The sequence below is a fragment of the Paramisgurnus dabryanus genome, chromosome 12 (genome assembly GCF_030506205.2).
Source record: "Paramisgurnus dabryanus chromosome 12, PD_genome_1.1, whole genome shotgun sequence".
In the NCBI taxonomy this organism is placed as follows: Eukaryota; Metazoa; Chordata; class Actinopteri; order Cypriniformes; family Cobitidae; genus Paramisgurnus; species Paramisgurnus dabryanus.
Genome location: NC_133348.1, coordinates 5,252,897 through 5,279,797, shown reverse-complemented (window position 1 = coordinate 5,279,797; position 26,901 = coordinate 5,252,897). Strand labels below are relative to the sequence as shown.

Sequence of the window (26,901 nt, the reverse complement as noted above, 5' to 3'; positions counted from 1 at the left end):
AGCCATAATATAAAAATATCAGAAGCAAGAGGCCAAGCTAAATCATTTAAATCAACCTGAAGAAAATTATATTGAAACTCTTAAAAAATGAAGATGCTAAAGGGCTATTTGCAGATGTAGTGGCTCTCAGAATAGCACCTGTTTTCAAGTGGATTATATATGTTGAATTCTTCTTGAAATAAAGGTTTAGAAGAGAAAGACTTCAAGTCTGCATTAAAACATGCTTGAAAACAGCAAAGCAACGAAAGATTAAAACAAAAAAGCTTATTTTGGTGAGTAATTTGTAAGCTTTCTAAACGTAGTCCTTCAATTTGGAACTATCTGTTTGTCTAAATAATGGAAGATGGTAGGGAGGAAACCTGTTTAAAAATAATATTTTTTGCAATTCACTTATATGACAGACGTGCCTCAGAAATTACACGTTTAAGCCTTAAAACAGCATCGAATATTTTTTGTCAATATTTAGCACATATCTACTGCATTGGTTATCAAAGCTGTTTTCTGTACCATGTGACAATATCACAGATCTCTTCCTACACAGCGATTACAGGTTTGCCCCACTTCTTGGGCCAGCTCATGCTGATTGCTCCTATTCAGATCGGCTTTGCCTATGCACAAATACAACTTTCTGAAGTCATGCTTGATGGAAGTAAAAAAAATTGCTTTCTTGTGTCATACAGTTCGAGAATCACATGAATGATGAGACCAGAGCAGAATGCACAAATAGCTTGCGGCTCTGTGCTTGACCTTGATCGTAGCTCTCTGCAGAGGCTTATTTGACATGCTAATAATAATGAGATCAATTTAATCGTGAGCTGTGATCAATAGGACCATGACCGTGGTCCGTCTCCCTAGGGCAGCGAGCCAGACAGCCATCAAAAGTCTGTAAACAGAAGCAGCAGGGCAGGAAGAGGGGTGAGGATGACGAGATAGGGATGTTGACTGTTGCCCGCTAAAATGTAGGGCAGGACAGCGAGCCTCCAGCTGGGAGCTCACCCTGGAGTTCACTCATGATATACAATAGAGTATGAAGCTCAAATCCATCATGGCTGCAGGCATCAATTATAAAACGATGACTACTCATTTTATTTGCTCACAGATCATCTATAAGTATGTGTTATTAGTCATGGTCGCTAAAGCATTGTTATTCAACCCTGGTCCTGGAGGACCCCCTTCCAGAATGTTTTAGATGTCGCCTTAATCAACACACCTGTTTTAACTTATCAGCTTGTTAGGGAGACATTCTGGAAGGAGGCTGATGAGTTGGTTCAGGTGTTTTGAATAAGGCTACATCTAAAACTTTCTGGAAGGGGGTCCTCCAGGACCAGGGTTGAAGAACACTGCGCTAAAGCTAAAGTATTACTGTACCTCACACTTGTGATTAGGGATTTAAATATTTAATCATATGTGCATCATATGTGCAACTGACATGATGATGTCTCCAGAAAAAAAATTGTGTGGTTTGTCAAAAAGAGGTGTGCTACTCAGTACATTTAATAGAGGAGGCGTTTTTAATATTGTTATTAAGCAACCACCAACACCCCCCTAGTAACCATCTAGCATCACCCTAGTATTCATGTAGAACCCTAATAATCATATTGCATCCCCAAGTAACCATCTGGAATCCTAGTAAACACCTGGAACCCTAGTAATCATCAAGCATCACCCTAGTAACCAACTAGAACCCTTATAATCATCTAGCATCCCCATGTAACCATCTAGAACCCTAGTAACCAACTAGAACCCCAGTAATCATCTAGCATTACCCATGTAACCATCTAGCATCCCTAAATTAACTATCTAGCATCACCCTAGTAACCATCTAGAACCCCAATAACCATATAGCATCCCACAGTATCTGCCTAGAACCCTAGTAACCATCTAGCATCACCCTAGTAGAAATTATCTAGCATAAACCATGTAACCATCTAGCATCCCTAAAGCAACCATCTAGCATCACCATGGTAACCATCTAGAACCCTAATAACCATCTAGCATCACCATGGTAACCATCTAGAACCCTAATAACCATATAGCATCCCACAGTAGCTGCCTAGAACCCTAGTAAGGATCTAGCATCCCCTGGTAACCTAGGGCTGCACGATTAATCGTATTTTTATCATGATAACGATATGCGTGCCCCACGATTAATTAATGACAATCGTCGCGATTAATGTGCAAAGACCAAGCACAAAACACACGTCTAGAATCAAGCAAAGTGTTTGTTATGGGCGGAGTCAGAGTAAACGGAGTGTTTCTTTTCAAGTGCAGTCTGTGTTTAGGTAGAAATACATTAGCATCACGAGATTTACAGTCATTCGAACATAATGGCAGAGCAACAAGAAGAAAGTGCAGAAATATGTATGTTTAATTCCCAAAAAGGGTCATATAGGCCTACTCCATTGTTTGGATATTTCGGATTTGAGGAAAGTGATGATAAGGTAAGTCACGAGTCTTGTGCAAACTGTGCTCCTGTTCCGTCCAAACGTGAAATATCAAGAGTTTCAAAAGCTGAAGACACAAGCCGCAACCATAAAAAATCCCCGACCATCCACGACACAGACAACAATAACGGATCGAGTATCATGTAAGTTAGCTAAGGATATGGGTCCAATAAGCACCGTGAGCAGCAAGGGTTTAAAAAAAATATATTGCCACATAAAAAGGCATATCATAGCGATTTTTTATTCAAAAATGTTTTATTTTAGTTTAATTCTAATTTGATATAAATATATATTACAGCCCTGCATTTCAGCCTTTTTACGCCCATTGGGTCGGGTTTCGGACCATTTTTAACATCACAGTTGATATGCGGCCAGGCCTCTGGATTTTTTTAGGCTTCTCCACCTTTATATATAATAATTTAATTAAAAGAAACATTGAGACATTGATAAATTGTAAAAGAAAGACGTTTAACCTATCGCACGAGTCCACTACGCACATTTAGAAATGCACCTGTTGCAACGGTATTTAGCGTCTCCGCCAGCAGCAGGACCTTCAGTGCAACAGGGAATATGGAGAACTGAATAAAAACCTTAAATACTATGCATAATCTATAAAAGACTTCTTTCGGTAGTCATGTGAAAAATGCGGTGTAAAGCCTTGAATTTTAATTGATGCATAGCGAATGTGTAAGGTAAGGCAACCTGCATGTTTATTTCGTTTCATGTTTATTTCGTTTTGTTTTGATTCATTATTTTTCTGCACCCCGCCGCGACTGCGATCAACAAAGCAGCCCCCCTCCGCTTTTTAAAAAATAGTGTGTTGATAATAAACATTTAAACTAACATTGTTATATGCTGAAAATATATATATTATATAGATGTTATTGTAGGCAAGTGAATTGTTGATTTGAGAGGCTCATTTGATCAAACAAGTCGTCAACATGACGTTAGCTGTCGGCCGCTAACCGCTTGGTCAGTATCAAAAACCTTAATTTAACAAATAAAAAAGGCTCTAAAATAAATAAAAGATATTTTATAATTTTGACAGTTAAAACTGAACTGATTTAATTGCTGCAATAGTAGTACAGCTGTAAGGAATCTGTGTAAGGAGTTATTTTTGTTATTTCTGCGGATTTCTTTGGCAAAATCTATGCGGAATTTTGCAGAATTATTTTAAATGTCTTAAAAAGATCTAAGAGAATGGGAGCTGTGGATATTACAAAACAATAAAATATTCTATAATATAGGCCTATAAAATGTATATAATATTATATACATGGCTGTAAAGTGTAATAAAAATACTGAAGTAAATAGAAGTTCTTCACTAAAAGAATGATCGTATTTTTAATCGTGATCAAAAGTTTGAGCAAAACAATCGTGATCATCATTTTTCCTGTAATCGTGCAGCCCTATGGTAACCATCTAGCATCCCTGTAGTAACCATACAGCATTCCCATGGTAACCATATAGCATCCCCTAGTAACCTTCTAGAACCCTAATAACTGTCTAGCATCACCTGAGTAAACATTTAGAACCATAATAACCATCTAGCATCCCACAGTAACAATTTAGAACCCTAGCAACCATCTAGCATCACCCTAGGAACCATCTAGCATCCCCATAGTAACCATCTAGCTTCTACCGAGTAACCATCCAGAATACACTAAGTAACCATCCAGCAACACCCTAGGACCCACCTAAAACATGCTCGGATCGTGACAGCATAATAAAAGGATTTTGAGGAGGAAAAATGTAACAAATCTTCTTTTGCTTATAGCATAATTTCTAGAGTGTCTGGATGCAATTTTTTTGGGAAAAAAAACTAATGGATTTCTATTACTCACTACCTTGTAATCTCTACCCATAAACCCTTGCACACTGACCTACATACATTTTAGTGACATTGAGGATTGGCCTAATTCTAGAGAATATTATTACGAAACGTTGCTTGCTCAGAACAACTTCTCAAAAAGCAAAGTGGCTAGTTTCTATACAACAACCAAATGCATTAAAACCCTGACAGTATCGACTTTACCCTTATACAGCATTAAAGGTTCTGATCTATATATCTGCTGGCCATGTCTAAATTAGAACCAATGCCTTAAAATCCTATTTGGTTTTGTTTGACCAAAGCAATGCCTAAGGAGTTAGCTCATGACTTTTGTATTTGAACTTCTAGACAATCTCTAACCACAAAAACCAGGCATAAATTAAAAGGAGACAATCAATAACATATTTCACGCATCACAAAGCAGGTTCAGGCTACTCAAGCTTTCTGTTTATTTGAAAGTACCTTCTACACTGTCAGAACAGGAGGTTCCAATGCCCGTGTCGCCACTGTCCGAGGCGGCGCTGTGACGTCGCCCGCGGCTGCTAATGCCAGCAGAAGTAGAGGACGCTTGCCATGCCGAGTCACAGCCTGGGACCCATCCAGGAGAGGATGTGCTCGAACCTAGGAAACAAGAAAAGGTAGATACAAGGTCACCAAAATGTTATTTCCATAAAACACAAACAAAATCATCAAAATCACTTTGCTTATTCTCAGCGCAAGTCTTAAAATTTATTTACATAAACATTCAATGTAAATTTCATTGCCATTCAGGATGCAAGAATATGTCTTATTTAAACATCCCTTAAATAAGTAATCCCAAATCTAGCCATACAAGATTTCTGAGTTTTGAGGAATATACAGTTTTGCACATACCCGTTACACAAACCATAACTCAAATGACACTGTCAGTTATCCTTTTTTCTTTCTAAAGTTAGATTAAATGCCTTGAAGGACAAAACAAGGTGAGATTCGGCAAACGAAATGGTCAATCCTGAGCTAAAGTGCTTGCCCCTAATATCTGCTAGTAGTCTAATCTTTCTAAGGTGTAATCCGTTTAGACACAGCTATTTGAGCTGTCCTCTATAATGCCTGCCAAGAAATAGGTGAAATATGAAATCCTGCATTAGTTGCATTTTTTATTACCCTTCAAATTGCACAAATTGCAATAGCAAATTGAAAATGCATAAACTCTAAAATATAAAATATTTACTGCATTTTATACTTATTGCATAAAATATTTATGGTTTTTCAGGCAATTCGAAAAAGAAATATATAGCAAAAAACAGGATTTTTTCGCATTGAAAGTCACCTGACGTGCATAATAGCCACATGATCATTCTTTTAAAACGTTTATTTAGTTGGAGGACAAGACAGAAGAGGTGTGTTTAACTTCTTGTGGCGTCAGTCGAATCGACAAGCGCATAACATCAAAATAGAGCAAGAGCGATTAGGAAGTCGACTGTTCTGTATGCTTTTCAGTCGCTCTAACGGTATTTTGATGTCATTCGCATTTCTGTCAGCGCGGCGCCGTATGAAGTCGAACACACCTGTCGCCTTGGTTTTTGTTATGACTTATCACAAGACAACAGAGTTACGTTTTAGTCCCATAACATTGTTTAATGGAAACGCAGTCATTTCGCAATAGTTTTTTCGACACTTAGAAAATAACGCAAATCTTTAAATGATTACTCCACTTTCATAAAAAAAATTCTGATAATTTACTCACCCCCATGTCATCCAAGATATTTATGTCTTTCTTAATTCAGTCGAAAGATTTTCTTCATATATTGGACTTTAGTGGACCTCAACAATTTACAGTTTTAATGCAGTTTTTAAAGATCTCTAAACGATCCCAACTGAGGCACAAGGGTCTTAACTAGCGAGATCAGTTTATTGTTTAAAATGGTCTGCAAATGTGAGTTTCACATACGTAAGGTGTGACCTTTCGATGTGATTATGTAATACGTAAGGTGGTGCTGGCGCATCACACGGCTAGTACAGGACGAGAAGGTGTGGTTTAAAAGTACTTTTTTTGTGAAAATGACGATCGTTTTGCTAGATTAGACCCTTATGCCGCAGATGGGATCATTTAGAGCCCTTTGAAGCTACATTGAAACTGTAAACTGTTGAAGCCCTCTAGTCCACTATATGAAGAAAAATCCTGGAATGTTTTTCTCAAAAAACTTAATTTCTTCTCGACTAAACAAAGAAAGACAAACATTTTGGTAGGGATGGGCACGAGTACTCGATTGCATCACGAAAATGATGATCATGTGGGTTTATTTATTTATTTATAGTGGATATGGCGGCATTTGGATGTCTGGTTAGCATTACAAGCGCATGTGGTAGTAAAGACTGGGTCTAGAGATGCATGTTTGACGTCGTGTCGAGCTACGCAGACCGGCGTATGACATCAGTAACTTTACCATGCGTGATTTAAAAACAAACAGATAATTCCGCGCGACCGCACCGTAGCCACCCGCCGATCTGCGGAATGCGCGGCAGCCCGCCGATCCCGTGAAGCCGGGCACACCTCACATCACTGAGGCACTATGGTTTAAAAGGATGCCGTGATTTTTGGAAATACAGTCAGTCAGGTGCAAAATGTACAGCGCCGTCAAAAGTTCAGTGGGTTATCAGCTCATATTTAAACATCAAAGAGATACCAGAGAGCAATACGAGCATTAACATTACATCTTGACTGAGGTAAGAGGACGACACGACACAGCTAATCGCTAAAATGATAGCAAAACACTTAAGGCTGCTTAATGTTATGAAGTTTGAGCTCTGACTGGACGTGTTTAAAGTGCGTTGTTTATGATGCACATCCACAAAGGGAGCTAAACTTTCTTTTTTTTAGATAACTTAGTTGAAAAATTATTTGAAGTCTTGCATTTTATGCAGATTGATGCACGTTGTACATTTATGTTGTATAAAGGCTTAATATTATGCAGAGTGCGTCATATAGAAAGTGCTTCGGTTTGTATTTATTAACCCTTTAGTTTCACTTCATCATGCAGCTTTTCCTGTTAGAGGTGTCTGTTAAAAACATTTAATTAATTAGGAATCTAGTATGTGTTCATCGTTCTGTCATAGTTTCTTCGAAATAAAGTTTTATTTGAGTGTTTTTAATAAAAATATTTTCATTTTCAACATGACGTGTACGCCCCGCCCCTTTGATTGCCCCGCCCCCAGTTAATCGAGTACTCGTTCTTCAGACCTATGGATTAATCGAAATGAAAAAATGACATAAATGCACATCCCTACATTTTGGATGACGAGGGTGAGTAAATTATCCTGATTTATTTTATGAAAGTGGAGTATTCCTTAAATGAAAATGCAGCTACTGACATCTCTCTATATAAGTGATTTACATCAGGAAAGCTGCTGAGTAAAATACAATTAGAAATTGATCTCAATCATTGTGTTATTAAAAGACTATTTTAGCACAATTGCTGCAACTGTTACACAATTTAAAACATCTTGCTTTTTTGCTTACAGCTGCTGCTGTCAGCAAATCTATAACTGTACCTGCATACCAAACTTTTTGCATTTTTGGGAGTTGTAAATCTTTTGAAAAACTGAGCTTTGCCTGAGACAGCAGGTTTTCAACCAGCTTGAGGCCAAGACCCAGCTGAAATCACTCAGGACTCAGAGACCCTAAACTTAGGTCTCCTGGGTGGACAAATAACAAGCTCATACCAGTCCCTATGAAATGATCGACATTAGCTCTCTTGACAGAACAGTGGATCTGTAAATAAGTAAACATAGATCTTGTTGTTAATGGGGTAACAGCCGCACATTTAGACCACCAACAGTTACGCAATTTAATATGAACTATTAACCACACTAGCAGAGAGATTAGTTTATAGCAAAATGACATCTGTGTTCAGCGTTTAGACAATATTTCATTTCAGAAAGATTTTGAGTAGACAATTCTAAGATAAAGAAAGAAAAATACTGTAGTATACTTTGTATTTACTACAGTAAACTGTACTAAATCATAGTATACGAACATATTATAGCATTAACTGCACTAATTTTATAAACTATTAGTGTTGTGCCGATAGACGATAGTATCGTGTATCGACGATCGTCCGACATATCGCCAATGGCAGGCTTTCATGGCGATAGTCATGACGATAGTTGGCGAATGGTTGTTATTATCATCATCATCATAGTTTTGCATGCTTTTCCTCGCATGAGGGTTTGTGCTTCACTTTACGCGGAGAGCTTGTAGAGAGAGAGTTCCTTCTTGCACGCAGATGCACTTAATGCGCGCGTCTCGGACTCGTTCTAGCACCTAAATCCAGCGCGTGGATGAGCAGCTACGCTTCCCTCTGTCTCACATGCACGCGCTCTCGCATCTGTCCGAAGTCTAAACATAAACTGAAGTAGTAATCCTTATGTATTTGTGCGGTTTAATGCGTTTCATGCGAGCTGAGGCAAACTATTCCTTTTGTTTAAAATATAACCCGCTGCACAGAGCTGCGCTCTGTCTGAACTTGAAGTCAGATAGTAATCCTGTTTATGATATGCTTTTCAAGGAGTTTTAGCAATACATCCCTCGTGTTTAAAATATGATTGTGTTCCGCTGGACCAGTGTGTATAAAAAGGCACCTCTGAGAGCACCACTGCTTGACACGTGTAACCTTCTGCAACAGCACTAAACAAATGCATTTAATTATTTTTATGTGCGCTGCGTGTGTCTGCGCAGGTGCATGTTTTTACAGTCATTAAGTAATCGTGTTAAAAATCAGGATTATGATTTTTCCCATAATTGAGCAGCCCTATCTCTGACATTTCCTTGCACTAGAGAGGTTGTTAGCGCGCAGAGGGTTAAAACCAGCGCGTGTCCTGTTCTCCCTCTCTGGCACGCAAAGAGCGTCTGGGCTTTAATGACGCACTCAGATTAATGTAAATCTTGACGCAAAATTACATTAGTTTTAAGAAAGATGCATTCATGACGGTGTTGCTCTTGTTCTTTTTTCCACCAATCAAGTCTTGTCATAAATGAACAAATAAATAAATGAGTAAACTACTGCCCCGCCCCCCGATACTATCGTGTATCGCCGATCTCACAGGCTGACGATAGGACGATCTCAAAATGGGGCATATCGCCCAACACTATAAACTATAGTATTTAGTAAAGTGGAGTAAATCCTAGTTTACTAACTTAATAGTTTAGAATGCATAAAGTTACTATAGTAAATACTGTAGTTTATAAATTAGTGCATTTAATGGTACATATCATTTTAAAATGCATAACAAAGTGTAATTACTAGTTTAGTATACTATGAATTACTTCACTTTGCTATAGTAAATACTGTAGTTTATAAATTAGTGCAGTATGGTACATAATAGTTTAGAATGCATAGTGTAATTACTAGTTTAGTATACTATGATTTACTCCACTTTACTATAGTAAATACTGCAGTTTATAAAATTAGTGCAGTAATGGTACATAACACACAATAGTTTAGAATACATAAAGTGTAATTACTAAGTTCGTATACTATGATTTACTCCACTTTACTATAGTAATACTGTAGTTTATCAAATTAGTGCATTTAATGGTACATAATACATAAAAAGTGTAATTACTAGTTTAGTATACTATGAATTACTTTACTTTACTATAGTAATACTGTAGTTTATAAAATTAATGCAGTAATGGTACATGATAGTTTAGAATGACTAACATAGTGTAATTGCTAGTTTAGTATACTGTATGAATTACTTCACTTTACTATAGTAAACACTGTATTTTATAAAATTAGTGCAGTAATGGTACAAAATAGTTTAGAATGCATAACAAAGTGTAATTATTAGTTTAGTATACTATGATTTACTCCACTTTACTATAGTAAATACTGCAGTTTATAAAATTAGTGCAGTAATGGTAAATAACACACAATAGTTTAGAATACATAAAGTGTAATTACTAAGTTAGTATACTATAATTTACTCCACTTTACTATAGTAATACTGTAGTTTATCAAATTAGTGCATTTAATGGTACATAATACATAAAAAGTGTAATTACTAGTTTAGTATACTATGAATTACTTTACTTTACTATAGTAATACTGTAGTTTATAAAATTAATGCAGTAATGGTACATGATAGTTTAAAATGCCTAACAAAGTGTAATTACTAGTTTAGTATACTATGATTTACTCCACTTTACTATAGTAAATACTGTAGTTTATAAAATTAGTGTAGTTAATGCTACACATAATAGTTTATAATACATAACAAAGTGTAATTACTAAGTTAGTATACTATGATTTACTCCACTTTACTAAAGTAAATACTGTAGTTTATAAAATTAATGTAGTTAACGCTACATAATACACTAGTATAGTTAAAGGTACACTAATTTATAAACTACAATATTTACTAGAGTAAAGTGTAGTAAATCATAGTAGGCTATACTACTACTTACATATTTACACTTTGTTAATGTTTTCTAAAGTATGTTGTAGTATGAACTACACACATTTGATAAACTGCAGTAAATATTGTCATATACTTTAATATTTTACTATAGGAAAGTTAAAAAAGTATCGCGTAGAAAATAAATACGCTTTGATATAATAATGTACTAAACATGCATACTTGCATTCAATCCATGTATCCACCAGATAAACACTATGTCATGTGTAGGTAAGTTAATTATACATGTTTCACACATAAGACATTACACGGTTATAAATATAAAAGTTCAGTTAAAATCTCACACAAACTTACAGCTCTACCTGACAAATATACACAAGGCAACAATGTATTTCAGCACTGCATATATATCATTATTAATGAGACTCCTTTATTAAAGGAACAGAGACCCTCGTGTCATACACGTAACCTTACTCGGTGGATGCTGTCACTTAAAGCAAAATATCATAATAACATATATAGGCTAACGTTACACATCAAAATAGATAGTGTACATTGTATGGTTGCGATTACAGCGTCAAACGCGACGCGTGGAACAACAATAAACGCACCGTTACACACGCGTCAGGCTTTGAGATCAAACATGGCTCTCGTTTCCTTCCCATTAACATAAAAACGGCTCATTGTGTGTCACTTCAAAAGCGGTAGTCTCTTACCTATCTTATACGCGTCGAATCCGTCCTCGAAATCGTTTCTGGCCCACATTGCGCTCGGTTTCGTACACGAAATCTCAATGGGATCCAACACGAGAGCCAAGACAAATATGCGCGAGCCCACCAAGGAGAAGGATTTTCTAAGTGAAACCGCATTCCATGATGACAAATGACGGGAAGAAATCCTGCGTATGTGATATAAAATCAAAACGAGTGTAGACTCTACTGTATTATAGTCCTGAAATGGTCGCGTACGTGTCGTAAATCTGAGTTGAGTTATGAACTAGTGCGCTCGAATCGTTGGCAGCTGCATCGCGAGGATGTGATCTCAGTGCGTGCGCGCTCCCTCCGCGGAGAAAACGCAATCAGAGCGCGAGACACACTAGCTCCGCCCACTCGATCAGGACCCCGCAGACCTTCAGTGACGGAAGGACGTATCCAGATATGCGTTTGTAAGAAACTGAAGGTTCCGGGGTCGTGTAAATTAGTGATGGTCTCTTAAATGGTTAGTTGTTTTTTTTGCTAAGAAAGGCGTGTTACTGGATCAGCAGCTTTGTTGGTTGTGGAACAACATTCTTGTATAAAACCGAAAAAGTCATATCCTAAACCATAACCAAACCTTAAGGAAAGGATCCAGGGTTGCTACAAGGACATTCCTGGAAGTTACAACATTCCTGTCAAAACAACATTCCTTTATTTTTTTTTAAATAACGTTAGTTTTTGTCAATTTGTATAGTTATTACATGTGTAAGTTACTACATTTATCCATGTATTTTGAACCCTTACCTAACTAACCCAGGAACACATAGACATGTTCCTGGATCAACTTTGTTAGTCCTGGAAAAAAATCCTGACAATAAAGCAGTCTGGACTTAAACCCTAAAAATAATAATGGGAATAATGGGGCGGTTTCCCAGACAGGGTTTAGATTAATCCAGGACTATAGGGCTTGGTTATATTAGGACATTTTAGTATTTTTTCCAAACAAACCTTACAAAAACAATAAGAGGGGGCAACTTGAGACAAAACAATGGCACTGATATTAAAAATTGTCAGTAGGTGTTTTTAAATTAAAGAGCACCTATTGTCCGATTCACGTTTTTATATTTCCTTTGGCTCGTAGGTGTGTATTAGTACATGTTAGCGATATGAAAAAAGGTACAAACCCCTAGTAAATGCGAGTTATCGGCTCCAACGTATATTTATTTTCTTGAACTACAACAAACACACGGATTGTAGGCAACAGTTTACTTCCTGGGATTGGTGATGTAGACAAGACCGACATTATCATAATTCCTTCCGCTTTGTCAGCCTGTAAATTAACTCCTGTTAGCAACTGAATCTTTCAGTCATGGTAATGCTGCATTCACACCAGCCACAGTAGAGGCGTCAAGCGCGAGTGATTTCAATGTTAAGTCAATGTGAAGACGCGTTGACGCACGTCTGGAGGTCTCGCGGCGCGAATGAGGCGTTTAGCGCGGCGCGGTAGACGCGATTCCGCCTCATTCGAGTGTCTAGTTTGCGCGAATGGTGCAAATTGAGCATTGCCGCGGCAAACACGCAAGTTGAAAAATTTGAACTTCGGTGGAAAAACCGTGCCACGTTAACCAATTAGGAGCTTGCTCTAGTTGTGACTTGATTACAGGAAACAAGCGGAGTCGCAGAAGCCCCTCCCATGACGCGAATCTCCACGTGAATGTCTCAATGACTAGAATTTCACGCACAAATGAAGCGACTAAACTCTAACTGTTCAAGCGACAAACTAGGCACGGTAATCTCATATTTGCGGATGATGTTAGAGGTATTCGGACCAATCACAACATACAGATTAGCTGGCCAATCAGGGACACAGAGCTTTTCAAATCCGTGTGTTTTAGGAAGAGAGTGAAATCTGGAGCTACAAAAATGTACAGTATGTGGAAAATAATGTGTTTTTTTTAACCATGAACCACGCAAACACATTGTATTTTACCAAATGCACAAAATAACGTTGTTATTGAGCAATGAAATAGGTGCACTTTAAAGCTCCCGTTCTTTGTGTGATTTTAAAGCTTTGATTGTGTTTACAGTGCGCAATATAACATGTGTTCATGTTTCACGTGTAAAAAAAACGCAGTATTTTTCACACAATTTACTTATCTGTATAGCGCTGTTTTCACTGTCCTCAAAACGGTCTGATGTCTTCATTGTTATATGAAGTCCCGGCTTCAGAAATACGTATCGAGTTCTGATTGTGTAGTTTGTTTAGTGTGCTGTGATTCGATAGCAGCTTAGCTTAGCCGTTTGAGCAAAAGCTGGTGACTGACGTATTCATGTGGGTGGAGTTTAGTCAACGAACTGTTTTACTGACGTCATTAAAGCAGGAAATAGAGGGCTGTAGTCCAAACCGGCCGTTAGTTGTAGGCTTTTAAAGAGGAATTCTATTGAAGAAAATATATCGCCTGGCAGTGAACTTTGAGCTTTATCATTTTACAGGTATTATTTATGCTATTATAGCAACATTACACACTAACTAGGGTTTAAAAAATGGTATCAGGAAGAACGTGACCTTTAAGGCAGCTCAAATATGCATTATAGGCTGGGACTAGGATAAGACGTGTCTGCCAAATGGCCCCAATATGCGTCTTTGCATTGACTTTGTATGTAATCTGCTCGCGCAAATCCTTTATCTTGTTCCCTTGCTTCACGTTTTTTCCCCTTTATTCTGCCCCAGACGGATAGCTTTGTTTTAAATCAATGGTGGGCATATAATATGCGCATCGTTACCAAATCACTCTTCTCCGTCACGCACGCGGCCGTTTCTAAATTTGAAGGCTGCAACCTCCAGATGTGCCATGCATACATCATCAAGCCTGATTTATTTAAGTTAAATAAGCATTTCATTTGCAAGACATAAGCATAATATAACAATTAACCATTAACTAAGAAAAATAGTCAACATTATAATTGTTAATATTCTGAAATACGTATTTATGACGCATATGCAGCCTACAAATGTGCCCTCTGAAGGCTGCAGCCTTCGGATTGAGAAACTGCCTACATGTTGTCCGAGTACATATCAGTGATTTAAGAAATCATTAAGTATTTTTAAAAACCCGCATAAATTCGGAAGTTTGCAAATTATTTAAATTATAGCGTCTTGTTTTCATTAAACATAATAATAATTTTTCTTTGGTATAATGGTTTTAAATAATTCTGAGATCAAGGAGGCCCCCTAGTGGTGCGGGGCCCTATGCAAATTGCGTAATTTGCGTATAGGAAAGACCGGCACTGGGTTGATAGCAACCAACACTTGTTTAGTACTAAATCTAAAATTGTCCCTTAATCTAATTTTACAATCTGTTTGATAGAAATGCGAAATCACATGTATCCCCTAATGTGCAATGGCTGCTCATAGATTAAATTGCAGAAACGAGCCTTAAAATGTTTACCATTGCCCCTACCCCCTATCCATTATAACCATAAAACCTTCCCCTCCTCCTTACTAACCACCACAGCCCTAGGCTCTGACATTTTAACTCCTCATTTACCTAATCTCAATCAAACTGGTCTGAACGTGGTAGGACATCCTGCCCCCTAGAGTTCTTTTGGCTTTAGGACCCTGTTGTCTTATGTCCTACTGGTAAAATAACATTCGCTATACATGCAAATGCACTTTCAGATTAAATATAAGAAATCAGCATTACAAAATGTTTTGCTATTTTGCTTAAATTCTGTAATTAGTCCCCTCGCAAACAAACACATATACTCACTGTAAATAGTCTGTGTTGTCTACATATAGAAGACCGGGGCAAGTTGTCACATGGGCTTATCTCTAACTAAAACATATAATATAGGACTATAATATATAATGCTTGTTTCCTTTAGCAGTGTTTCAGTTTGTTTCAAACACCCAATTCAAACAAAAGGTTAGTAATATTGTTATATATATCTTGGGTTAATAAGTGAACACACTCTTAAAAATAAAAGTGCTTTATAGTGCCATAGAAGAACCATTTCTGGCTTAATGCTTCCGTAAAAACCTTTCTTTTTCACCAAAGGTTCTTTGTTGTGAATAAAGATTCTTCAGATTATAAAAGAAATGTTTCTTTCACTGAATGACAAAAATTGTTCTTCTATGTCATCACTGTAAAAAACCCTTTACGCATCTTTATTTTTAAGAGTGCAATAAAACCATTACAAAAGTTGACTGTAAAATAAACAAATTTTAACCATAAAGTTGAAGTGTGCATGGGTAGGCAGGGGGCAAGTTGTCACATCTCCCATACTAATATAGAAATATGAGTCCTGTGTTAGAAAGGTCATGTGTGGATAAATAAAATTTGCTTGTTCAAAACAAATAGCTCATCCTCATATAGCTCACCATACAGCTGGCACATTCTTTCACAGAGAAACAGCAGAACTATTTACATAAAGGTTGACTAAAAATCTGTTTCCACTCCACACCTGTTTGATAGACCAGGCCGATTGCCCGAGCTTCCCAAAAGGGTGCATTCCTTTCTGAACATAGTCTTCATGTCTCATAGTAGCACTAATTGAAAAGGTTAGACATCTAGTCATTTATTTTGATAATCCAGTGATTTCTAACTATAGGTGGAAAGATGCTTTGCTTTGGTAGACATACAGTATGAAACAGCAAAGGAAATAATCTAAGTCATTAGAACTGATTTTTGGTTATGTACTGTACAAAATGCACAATGCAGAAAATATGACTGTTTGCAACACACCACATTGCAACACACCACAAAACATCCACAATTTCCTTTATGATTACAACAGAAACCATTTGCATGCATATTTACGTTAAGGTTCCTGAACAATCACCACATGTATTTACTTGTGAGAAAGTTGTGAGAAAGAACAGTATTATTCTGGTATTATTCAAGTCAAATTACCATATTTTGAGGAGACAGTGGAGAAATTTCAAACAAGATTTGGTTTAAAATAACAAATTATGATAAAAGAATATTCAACGCTATCTCACGAAAATTCGTACATATTTTACAAGTTGGCTTATTTGTATTAATTCATACGACCACATTCGTAAGTTTTGGTACGATTTGCCTTGACCCCTGTGACTTTGGGGTTCAGATTTTTTTTATGAGAATTGTACGATTTTGCTTGATTAACTGCGTATAAATTGATACGAATTAGCCAACTTGTAAAATATGTATGAATATCTGATTACTAATGAACTTTTGTTTTTGAGTTTTAAGAAGTTTTCTGTCAAATAATGCAGTGTCCCTCCCACGGTACACTGGAATTTTAAGTTAACCCATTGTTGTGTCAAATATAAACAGTTCCTAAGTTAATTAAACCCAACGGCTGGGTTTAGAAATGGAATTTTTATTTTATTTGATATCTTGATAACTTTCCAAGTCGACAGCTTCCTTAACACCTTCAGTGTGTACAAAATTAGATTTTTTTTATAATGCTGTTCTGCATGGTCTTCAACCGGGAAAAAGGTGATGTACACCTTTAAATGAATATAACTGTGGCATTTTTTATGTCTAGAAGCCTAATTTTGGTCTTGTTTTAAAGAGGACACTTTCACATTTTTCATTTTTTACGGAAGTGTCTGGAGTTGAAATTTTTATTTAGCAATTTAAATTTATTTGTAATAAATAAAATATGCAATATAGTATTATTTTTTGTATTTTAGCAATAACATCCACATTGCAACACACCACATAACATCCACAATTTTCTTTATGATTACAACAGAAACCATTTGCATGCATATTTACGTTAAGTTTCCTGAACAATCACCACAAGTATTTACTTGTGAGAAAGTTGCCTGATTGGATGTAGGGTTAGAAAATTCTACCCCAGACAAGACAAAAAAAACAAGAGTGCATAATAACAGTATTATTCTGGTATTATTCAAGTCAAATTACCATATTTTGAGGAGACAGTGGAGAAATTTCAAACAAGATTTGGTTTAAAGAAGACACTTTCACATTTTTCATTTTTTACGGAAGTGTCTGGAGTTGAAATTATTATTTAGCAATTTACATTTATTTGTAATAAATAAAATATGCAATATAGTATTATTTTTAAAACATAAAATTATATCAAAAAACTAAGCTTTGTGTTGGTTTCCTATGAGGTTTGCTGCATACTCTTGTGACAAATTAATAAATTACAGTTACTGCATTATTATTACTGCTTAAACATTTGTAATGAAATATGAAAACTACATTCTTAGACGTGATAACGGGTTAAGGGGTCCTTGACTTGAGAAAGGTTAAAGACCTTTTGTCTACTGGATTTATTTAGCGTTTCCCAAAACAAACCACCACACTGGTTAAAAATGGCTGGGTTATTTTTACCCAAATGGGTAAATATCAGACAGAACATATAACTGCCTGGTTATTTTAACCCACGGTTGCATAACAACAGCCCAACATTGGGTCATTTTAACCCAGCATGGGTTCTGTCCAATATTTACCCATTATGTGTAAACCCATTAACCCATTATCAAGCCCTAAAGAGTTACCTGAAAACTACAAGTATATGCACGATTTTATCAGGGTTTGAGCTAAAATCTTCAGGATACGGCACTCCAGGACCAACGTTGCCCCTGCATTATGGGTTAAAAATAACCCAGCCATTTTTATAGTGTTGTCAAATCCCCTGCTTTTATCATATTTAAAAGTTTCTTACAGTACATTTAGCTCCATGGCACAAAACAACAAATAAAATATTCTTTAAAGGTATGGCTTACCCCAAAAATGCATTGCTAGCACAATGCTCTACCAATGAGCACTACACACTCATTACATGCTGAATTATTTTCAACCCAGTGTTGGGTCAAAATGGGACAAACCCATGATTTTTTTAACTTAAAAACCCTGCATTTTATAGAGTGTAGAGTAAGCAGAATCTCTAAGTTGCTCTTTCAACGAGAATACACTTTGAAAAAGTAAAAGGTAGCTTCTGCTATAGGCAGGGTTTTGTTAAAGGGCCACCTGTGTAAATGAAAACCACATTGAGGTGATGTATGAAAACATTCCTGCAGACTGTATAGGGAATCCTGGCACAGGATGACACTGAGGTTTGTCTCCACAAAAGCACGAGCTCTGAGCAACAGTTTTGGCCCACACACTCACTCACTAGACAGAGCAGCTACACTGCATAACAACACAAAGAGAGCTCACACTCGTCTGCAAACAGTCATGGTCTGTTACTAGCCAAAATGGACTATACAAATCTCTGCTAAGACAAGCATCCCTATTACTATTGCCCAACTGTTTTGGGGAAAGTTACTTTTAGAAGTAATGCATTACTCCACAAAAAAGTAACAAATTGCGTTACTTTATTACTTTTCATGGAAAGTAATATTTGCATAAATTTTAAGTTTTCTACCTGGCTTAGGCTTGATCTCTTTCAGGCCTTGCAGGTGTTTTTTTATGGCTGAGAAGTTCTGCATTCAGAAATTGCGTATTTCCATCGCAACAAATGTCAAGCTCTGGCCTGCCATCTCTGTTTCTGACTTAAACTGTTACCGCTCAGGCGGGTACGCATGAAGTGGGTAACTTTGTGTGACTGTTAAAAAAATGTAATCGAATTAATTCATCTAAAAAGTAACTTGCATTACTTTCTTTAAAAAGTAACTAAAATATTAATGTTTACATTGATAAAGTAATGCGTTACTTTACTCGTTACTTCAGAAAAGTACTATTATTACGTAATGCACGTTACTTGTAATGTGTTACCCCAACACTTTTGCCCAATTACTTAAGGATAGGGATTTCAAACAAACCAACAATATGCAATATTAAAATCTGACACAAGCCTACACACTAAAAAAATGCTAGGTTATTTTCAAAAAAGAGACGAGCCCAGGTTGTAATTTAACCCATGCTGGGTAGTTTCAACCCAAAATGCTGGGTTGTTTTAACCCATTGTTGGGTCAAATAAAAAAAATTCTGGGTTAATTTCAACCCAGCTGCTGGGCTTTTCCCTTTTTGACCCAACGCTGGGTTGACCAGAACACCCTTTAAACATTTAAAGTTTCACTGTTTATAGGCTATAAAAGGGATAGTTATCCCAAAAATGAACAATTCTGTCACTAATATTTACTCACCCAAGTTGTTTCAAACCTGTAAAAATTTATTTGTTTTTCTGAACACAGGAAGGTATTTGTAATGAAGTATTTCTATAGCAATTACTTTGTTGTATTATTAAATAGTGAATTGATAAATACTGTAGTAGGTTTTAAAAACACTTTTAATTTAGTGAGCTATAAATACATAGCAACACTACTGCAATGCCTTGTGAGTTTATTGCATGGTCTCATAATGTCATTTTAAGATTAAGAGTCTCAAATTATGATTTTGTTCCATTGATTTCAGATTGAATTCAATCTTTGACCTGGTTTTACTAAGTCAATATTAAAGATATCAAGGTTATATTTTCACAGAATGTTCTTTACATTACAAAACAGTAAATCACACTTTTACTTCAGTAAATCTTACTTTGTTTCCTTTTGTAAAATTAAATAAAAAAAAGTTTGGTTACTTTTGTGAGAAATTTTCGTTTGACACATATTAAAAAGTGCACAGCAAAACAACATTACAACTATATTTTCCATAAACCACCCATCTCATTATTCTCACTGGAGATCTTGTTTTTGCAGAACAAAACTTGTTGACCCTCTCGGAGATGAACGAATATTGTTGCTACTCAACGCAAACACCACACTTCCTCTCAGAGGACTGCGCCACCACTCCGACATTGACAATTTAACTCCCATATTTTGCCACAGATGTGGGATTTAGCTTGGGACAACCACATGAATATTCCCTGAGGTTAAGAGCGTGTGGGATTTCGAAACAGGGCATCAAGAATCAGTGTTTTGTTCACGTTATCAGACCAGTACAGACTGAACCCAGCCCCCACTTCCTGTCTCACTGCCAGGAAACCAATGATCGCACTTCATCACAGTGGACGTGCACATGTATACACCGTCTATATCAACAGAAGTGTAGTCAAATAAACACTATATAGTTTTTTCACCAAATTTACTGTAAAGCAATATCAGTAAATCAAATGTATGGTTTCTGTGGATCAACTGGTTGAGCGTTGCATTAGCAGTGCAAAGGCCATGCGTTCAATCTCAAAATGTACCTCAAATGTGCTGTAAGTCCGATTAGATTAAAGCATCTGCCAAATGCATAAATGTTAAATATACATACAAGTATGGCTTCCTGTTTACAAATGAGAAAGACTTCAACTTCTTAAAAACACACAAATTCACCAAAATTCAATTTTAAACAAGCAGCAGCAGCAAATTACAGACTATCAAGTAATCCCAAACGACATAATCCTAGCAATCCTATTTCTTTATCCATACATTTTTATTATAAAGCATGAATGTTCAACTGCATTCATTATTATGAGTCTTAAAGCTTGTTTTTCAATTCAAATCCATATATTTGGCGCCAAAAATATCAATAACTCGTATTTTCATGACTTGAAAAGAAGCAAATGACAAACAAAAAAGAAAAATACAGTCATACAAATGTAAAACTTACAGTTGTTGGTCGTCATAGGAAACGTGCGTTATGGAGAAGTAGCGCGAGGAAGTGGTTTTGCTTAGCATACGGTAACGCATTCAGCCAATGAGATTGCATAAAACACATTACAGAGGCTTTTTGAATAGGTGTGGCAATATGACTTGCTTCCGAGTGTGATTATAAAACATTGATCCAGTCATTTGGGGTACAACACCTGTTTTGACTTTACATGCTTCCCACAGAATGAGGATCAAACTAAATGTGACAAACAATAAAAGAAAACAATTTTATTATAGAAAGCACAGTCTGTTTGGTGACCATTAGCATGTGTGTGACCTGTAAAGGTCAGAGCTTTTGACTTTTGTAGTTTTCAAAGCCTCTTTAGTGCCTCTGTTGTTAAACACCTCACAGCATGAAGAGTCTGACCTCAGCTAAAGATCAAGATATCTGTCCACATCTGAGGGACATTTATGAAGTGTTTGTCAACCTAGAGCAGATTTTAATTTACTTAAAAATATAATTCTGGCATTATTTATGACCCTGATTCTACATTGATAGATCAAATTTTTGATATATTTACGAAATTTACAAAATATCTTAATGGAACATGATCTTTACTTAATATTAATGATCGAAAAATTTGACCCATACAATGTATTATTGGCTATTGCTACAAATATACCCATGCGACTTAAGACTTGGCTTGACAACCATGGCGACTAGTAAATTTTTGTATTTGTATTTTGGGACCTCTATGTGTTAAGTGACTGATGTTTTAATTAAAAAAATATTTATTTTGATTTATGACCCTGGACCACAAAAACAGTCATAAGTAGTAATAGCCAACAATACATTGTATGGGTCAAAATGATCGATTATTAGGGTATTAAGAGCCAGATTTACTAAACAGGGCAAATTAGCATGAGAGCGCAATTCCAAAAAAGCGCAGATGGGTAGTGGTACACTGAAAAAAATTATTCATTCAATTTACTCCATTTTTTTGAGGTAAGTGGTTGCAATACATTTTAGTTAAAGGGATAGTTCGGCCAAAAACGATTAAACCCATGATTTACTCACCCCCAAGCTGTCCGAGTTGCATATGTCCATCGTTTTTCAGACAAACACATTTTCGGATATTTTAGAAAATATTTTAGATCTTTCAGTTGATTAAATGTAATGTTACGGGGTCCAGCCATAGTCCACGACCTTCAAGTCCAAAAAAAGTGCGTAATCCTTCACAAATTAAATCCGAACGGCTCCAGGATGATAAACAAAGGTCTTCTGAGGGTAATCCGCGCGGTGTTGTTGTAGAAATATCCATATTTAAAACTTTATTAACGAAAATAAATACCTTCCGGTAGCGCGGCCATCTTAGACTCCTCTATATTCAGGAGAGAGTATTAGCGTAGTGTACGCACTTTTCTTAGTGACGTATGACAAATTCGGAGGGCGGGGGCACAGAGCAGCAGCAGAGTAGCCTCCGTAGGCTGCGTAAGCTCTCATCCTGAATGCAGACGCGACTAAGATGGCGGCGCTACCGGAAGGTATTTATTTTAGTTTATAAAGTTTTAAATATGGATATTTCTACAACAACACCGCGCGGATTACCCTCAGAAGACCTTTGTTTATCATCCTGGAGCCGTTTGGATTTAATTTGTGAAGGATTACGCACTTTTTTTGGACTTGAAGGTCGTGGACTATGGGTGGACCCCGTAACATTACATTTAATCAACTGAAAGATCTAAAACATTTTCTTAAATATCCGAAAATGTGTTTGTCTGAAAAACGATGGACATATGCAACTCCGACAGCTTGGGGGTGAGTAAATCATGGGTTTAATATCGTTTTTGGCCGAACTATCCCTTTAAGCTACATTTAAACTAAAGTTTTTTGTTTTGTTTCGCTTTTCTAATTGTTTTTGCTTTGAGTAAATTGAAAAACTGAGTAAATTGAGTAAATTTTTCAGTGTAATAATATATGCGGGGTATTTACTAAAAAGGCGCAAATTAAATAACACAGGCGCAACGGCTGATTTCCATAATGACCAACGCAATCTACTAAGAGCAGCGCAAAATAGTTCAGGGTATAAAAATATTTTACCGCCAAAATCAGTATTGTATCAGGTCAGTATTAAAAAGTAAATTCTTAATTTTACACAAAATCCGATATCCGCCGTGTTATTCTGTCATCTTTTTCTCCCTTTTATCCAAACCACGACAAACGCCAGTCCTCCTTCTCTGCAGAATGCAATAAATCCGCTTCAACCAATCACAGCGCACCATTCCACGCATTGTAAACAATAAGGTTGGCTCTTTGAATACACACAGAATCCTAGTTTTTCTCATCTACTTTGTTGTTCTTTGTGATTAAAAAAAAAGTAATTTTGATGGCATTGATAAACCTGTGGTGGTTTTCTGTGGGGGGGAAGAAACGTAAGCCATCAACATCTAATCATTTACGCGAGAGGCACTCGGAATACGGAAAAATGCCGTCTGTTGCTTGTTCTCACGCGACAGCATCAAGCTTCTGTCATGCTAACACATTGACCCCAGAGCATCTTATGAAAAACTAAACTAAACATACTTTATGTGAAGTCAACGAAAATCGAGCAGGACCAAAACATTTTACAGCTGATCGCTGTCAATAAAGTTCAGCGACAACGTCCCAAGGATAAAAGAAGCAATGATAGTATTCTTAATATGACTTAGTGTTTTGATTAATGCCATTAATGTTTATGTTTAAATCAGTGTTTACCACTAGTCAACTAAATGAATATAACATGACAAAGATGAATGCACATTTATATATTGATTCAATAGATTTACAGCATTTTGAAAAAGAAAACTTGTCATGGATTTATTGCATTTTGCGGAAAAAAATGATCAGTTTTTATAATAAATCTTTGAAAATCTAATAATGGATTTGAATTTTGAATGTTATTATAACCTAAAGATGCTATGTGAAAGTTTGTATCAGAAAATAGTGGTTTTCATCTTCACACTTCCATGGTATAGAAAACACATTTTTACCAAAATGGATTTATTGCGTTTTGAAACTAAACTCTTCATATATAAATATATAAAAAATACCATTATGACTGGTTTTGTGGTCCAGACTATTCCTTTAACTGAAACCTTAATACAGTGGTTCCCAAACTGGTGACGGTGTCAGGTGTGACGCAAAAAAATATAGCTACCAACCAACAGCACTACACTGTATCATTTAATATGTTTTTTATTAAGATTTAAAGTTTGAGATTGTTTTCTTTTGACCAAAAGTGATGCTGTTGAGCCATTAAGGATGTTGCACATTTCACAAACTTTTACAAAGTTTGAGTAAGCGTTTCTCAGTCAGCAATTCTCTTTCCAGCTTACAGACAGTGACTGACCATGAGGAGGATGTGTTGCCCAATTTCACACCCATTTATAACCTCACAAGCAGGCCTGTCACGTCAAAAACACACTTTTAAAAATAATAAAAAATGTGCTTGATGATTCTTTGTGGAACCAAAAATGATTCTTCTTTCATAAGAGTGCATCTGGCAAAAATAATAGTTTATTTTACATAAAACTGAGCTTACTGCATAAGATCACATACAGCCTTCAACAATCCTGTCAATCGCTATACTTATTGTTTGTTCCCTGAGGCATTCTGGTTGGAAATCTGCAAAACAAGCTGGTTTAACCTACATTACACCTTTGGCTTTATGTAACCTGGTTACAGCAGACAGAGCAGCCGGTTTAGTTCTGTGCAGGGCAGGCACACGACCATAACACCTTGACGGTTAACCTGTAACAACTTTTATAATTCCACAAGACAGCTTATCTTGATTTATTCACTAAGAGTCTCACACTAACAGACTGACTCATAAACTTGCTACCGTTTTATTACTTACCCTAAAGGTGGGGTTCCAGCTCCGGTTTAAATGGAAAATAACCGGTTGTGCCAAACAAAACTTTAGCTCTGTTCAATGGAAGAGAGTTTCAGACATGTGTCTCTGACATGAGCCAACACATCTACTGAGACTTCAAAACTGTCAAAACAACCTGCTGGAAAGCTGCAAGTTTCATGTTTGCTTTAGCTGAGGAAACATATGCTTTACAAATGTATTAATCTATTATTTGTATATGGAGTCTACAAATAATATTATAATTCTTATTAAAAATTTGAAAGGAAATATGAATATGTTTTAATTTGGATGTCCTTTGTCAATATCAAATGTGAAGTTACAGAAAGTTTAAATATTTAAAAAAATCCTATAACAGCTTAGGTTTATACACTAACATGGGTTATTTTCATTGGGTCAAAGAGGGACAAATTTAACTTCAGATTCAAGGACCTTTCAAGGACTTTCCAGGTGCAAATCCCCCTCAAATTCAAGAACTAAATGTGGGGAAACATTTCAAATGAGATCAAGGTTACATTGTGTTACCCTTTTAAGATACATTGTTACAGTTCCCTTTCGAGGGAACTCGCGCTGCGTCACTGCGGTGACACTTTGGGGACGCCTCCAGGGGTAAGTGCGTCTGAATGTGTATATCAAATTCAACCAATGCTGAGGCTTAACAACAAATACAGGGTGATGCGGGAGCCAGGAAGTATATCGCTATCTGAAATATTGCCATAGACGGTGTTACAGGGACGCAGGAAGTATAGCAAGGGGGGCGCAGCGTCTCGTTCCCTTCTCAGGGAACAACAGTTACATGCGTAATCCGAGACGTTTTCATGTGTCAAACACAACTATGCATATGAATCAACATTTGCATACAGAAGATATAAGCATTTAAAGCGAAAAGTTAGCACGTGTGCTTAAAACGTCTAGTAATTTTATGATGATATCCTATTCCAGAAAACTTCTTGCAAAACTTTCCAAGGCCTTGAATTGTTTCCCCCAGATTTACAAACTTTTAAGGATTTCAAGGACCCGTGGGAACCCTGTTTAACTATCGTTGGGTCAAATATAAATAATGTCTTGGTTAATATAACCCAATGACTGGGTTTGTCCTTTGCTGACCCAATGCTGATTTAAAAATAACCGATCATTAAAAATATTTGTTGCCTGTATAAGATGTTTTTACAGTGTACGCATCTGATTTTCACTGTGGTATAAGGTTTTCGGACCACCCTGTATAAAGCAAATATTTTTCATAATCTTTACAACACTGAGCAAATGGGCTCCTTTTCAAGAACAATCCATACCCTCCCAAAACGATTAATATTTATGCCCGGAATCAATCCATATGAGACATTCCGTCTACGGAAAGCTAAAAAAAACCCAATCCTACAAAACATAATTAAAGCTCCCAGTTGTAGGATGCCACAGGAATGATGTAATGGTAAGTTTGGGGGTGTAAGTGTTCTTGGTGGCACATTCAAAGGCGCTAAATCAATAATGCTTCATTATTAATAAGGACACTGATCCATCTGCAGGAAGTTTAGGATCCATTAACGTCTCATCTTACCTTTAGCCCGTCTGTACAGAACACTGACGCTCGGCGAGCCATGACTTCAGACCTTGACCCAGTCAAATTAAAGGTTAGACTTCATAAAGTAACTCCTGAGAAAAAGGAATTGACATCATTGATGACAAAATAAAAGCTTTGTACAGTCACATTTTAACATGCATCAATATTAATGGAGGTGGAAAGCTGGTGTGGTGATGGTAACTGCATGTTTTAGGACACTGACACAGAGTTTGAATCCTGCTTGCAACTCCTCTTCACCTCATCATTTCATAACTTTCCATATGAATAAGTGATAAAAACACATAAATATATAAATGAGACCCAGTTGGTGCAAACACAGCTAAAGTCACTTTTTTTGATTTACTATAAAATCATCTGATATAATGTAAAGAAACATTTCTGTGAAAATATTGATATCTTTACTATTGACTGCGTAAGGTCATGTCAAAACTTTGACGCCCCTAATCTCATTAGATTGAGACTTCTAGATTTCACAGACAGGGTCACAAATACATATTTTACACAAAC

General features: G+C 36.5%; 1 protein-coding gene across 3 annotated transcripts in view; it reads right to left on the bottom strand.

Moving 5' to 3' along the window:
- The window catches only part of cep85l (centrosomal protein 85, like), a 118,774-nt gene that overhangs the window by 67,891 nt on the left and 23,982 nt on the right, over positions 1-26,901 (bottom strand). The window contains exons 1-2 of one of the 3 annotated variants that reach the window (XM_065256249.1): positions 20,927-21,018; positions 4,738-4,896 (exon numbers count right to left, since the gene is read on the bottom strand). In XM_065256249.1, the coding sequence (XP_065112321.1) occupies positions 4,738-4,896; positions 20,927-20,942 (175 nt within the window). In that variant the 5' untranslated portion in view covers positions 20,943-21,018. Of the gene's footprint in view, positions 1-4,737; positions 4,897-11,390; positions 11,743-20,926; positions 21,019-26,370; positions 26,466-26,901 lie in introns of those variants that run through there. The other 2 variants (XM_065256248.2, XR_010528675.1) reach the window with 2 other exon arrangements.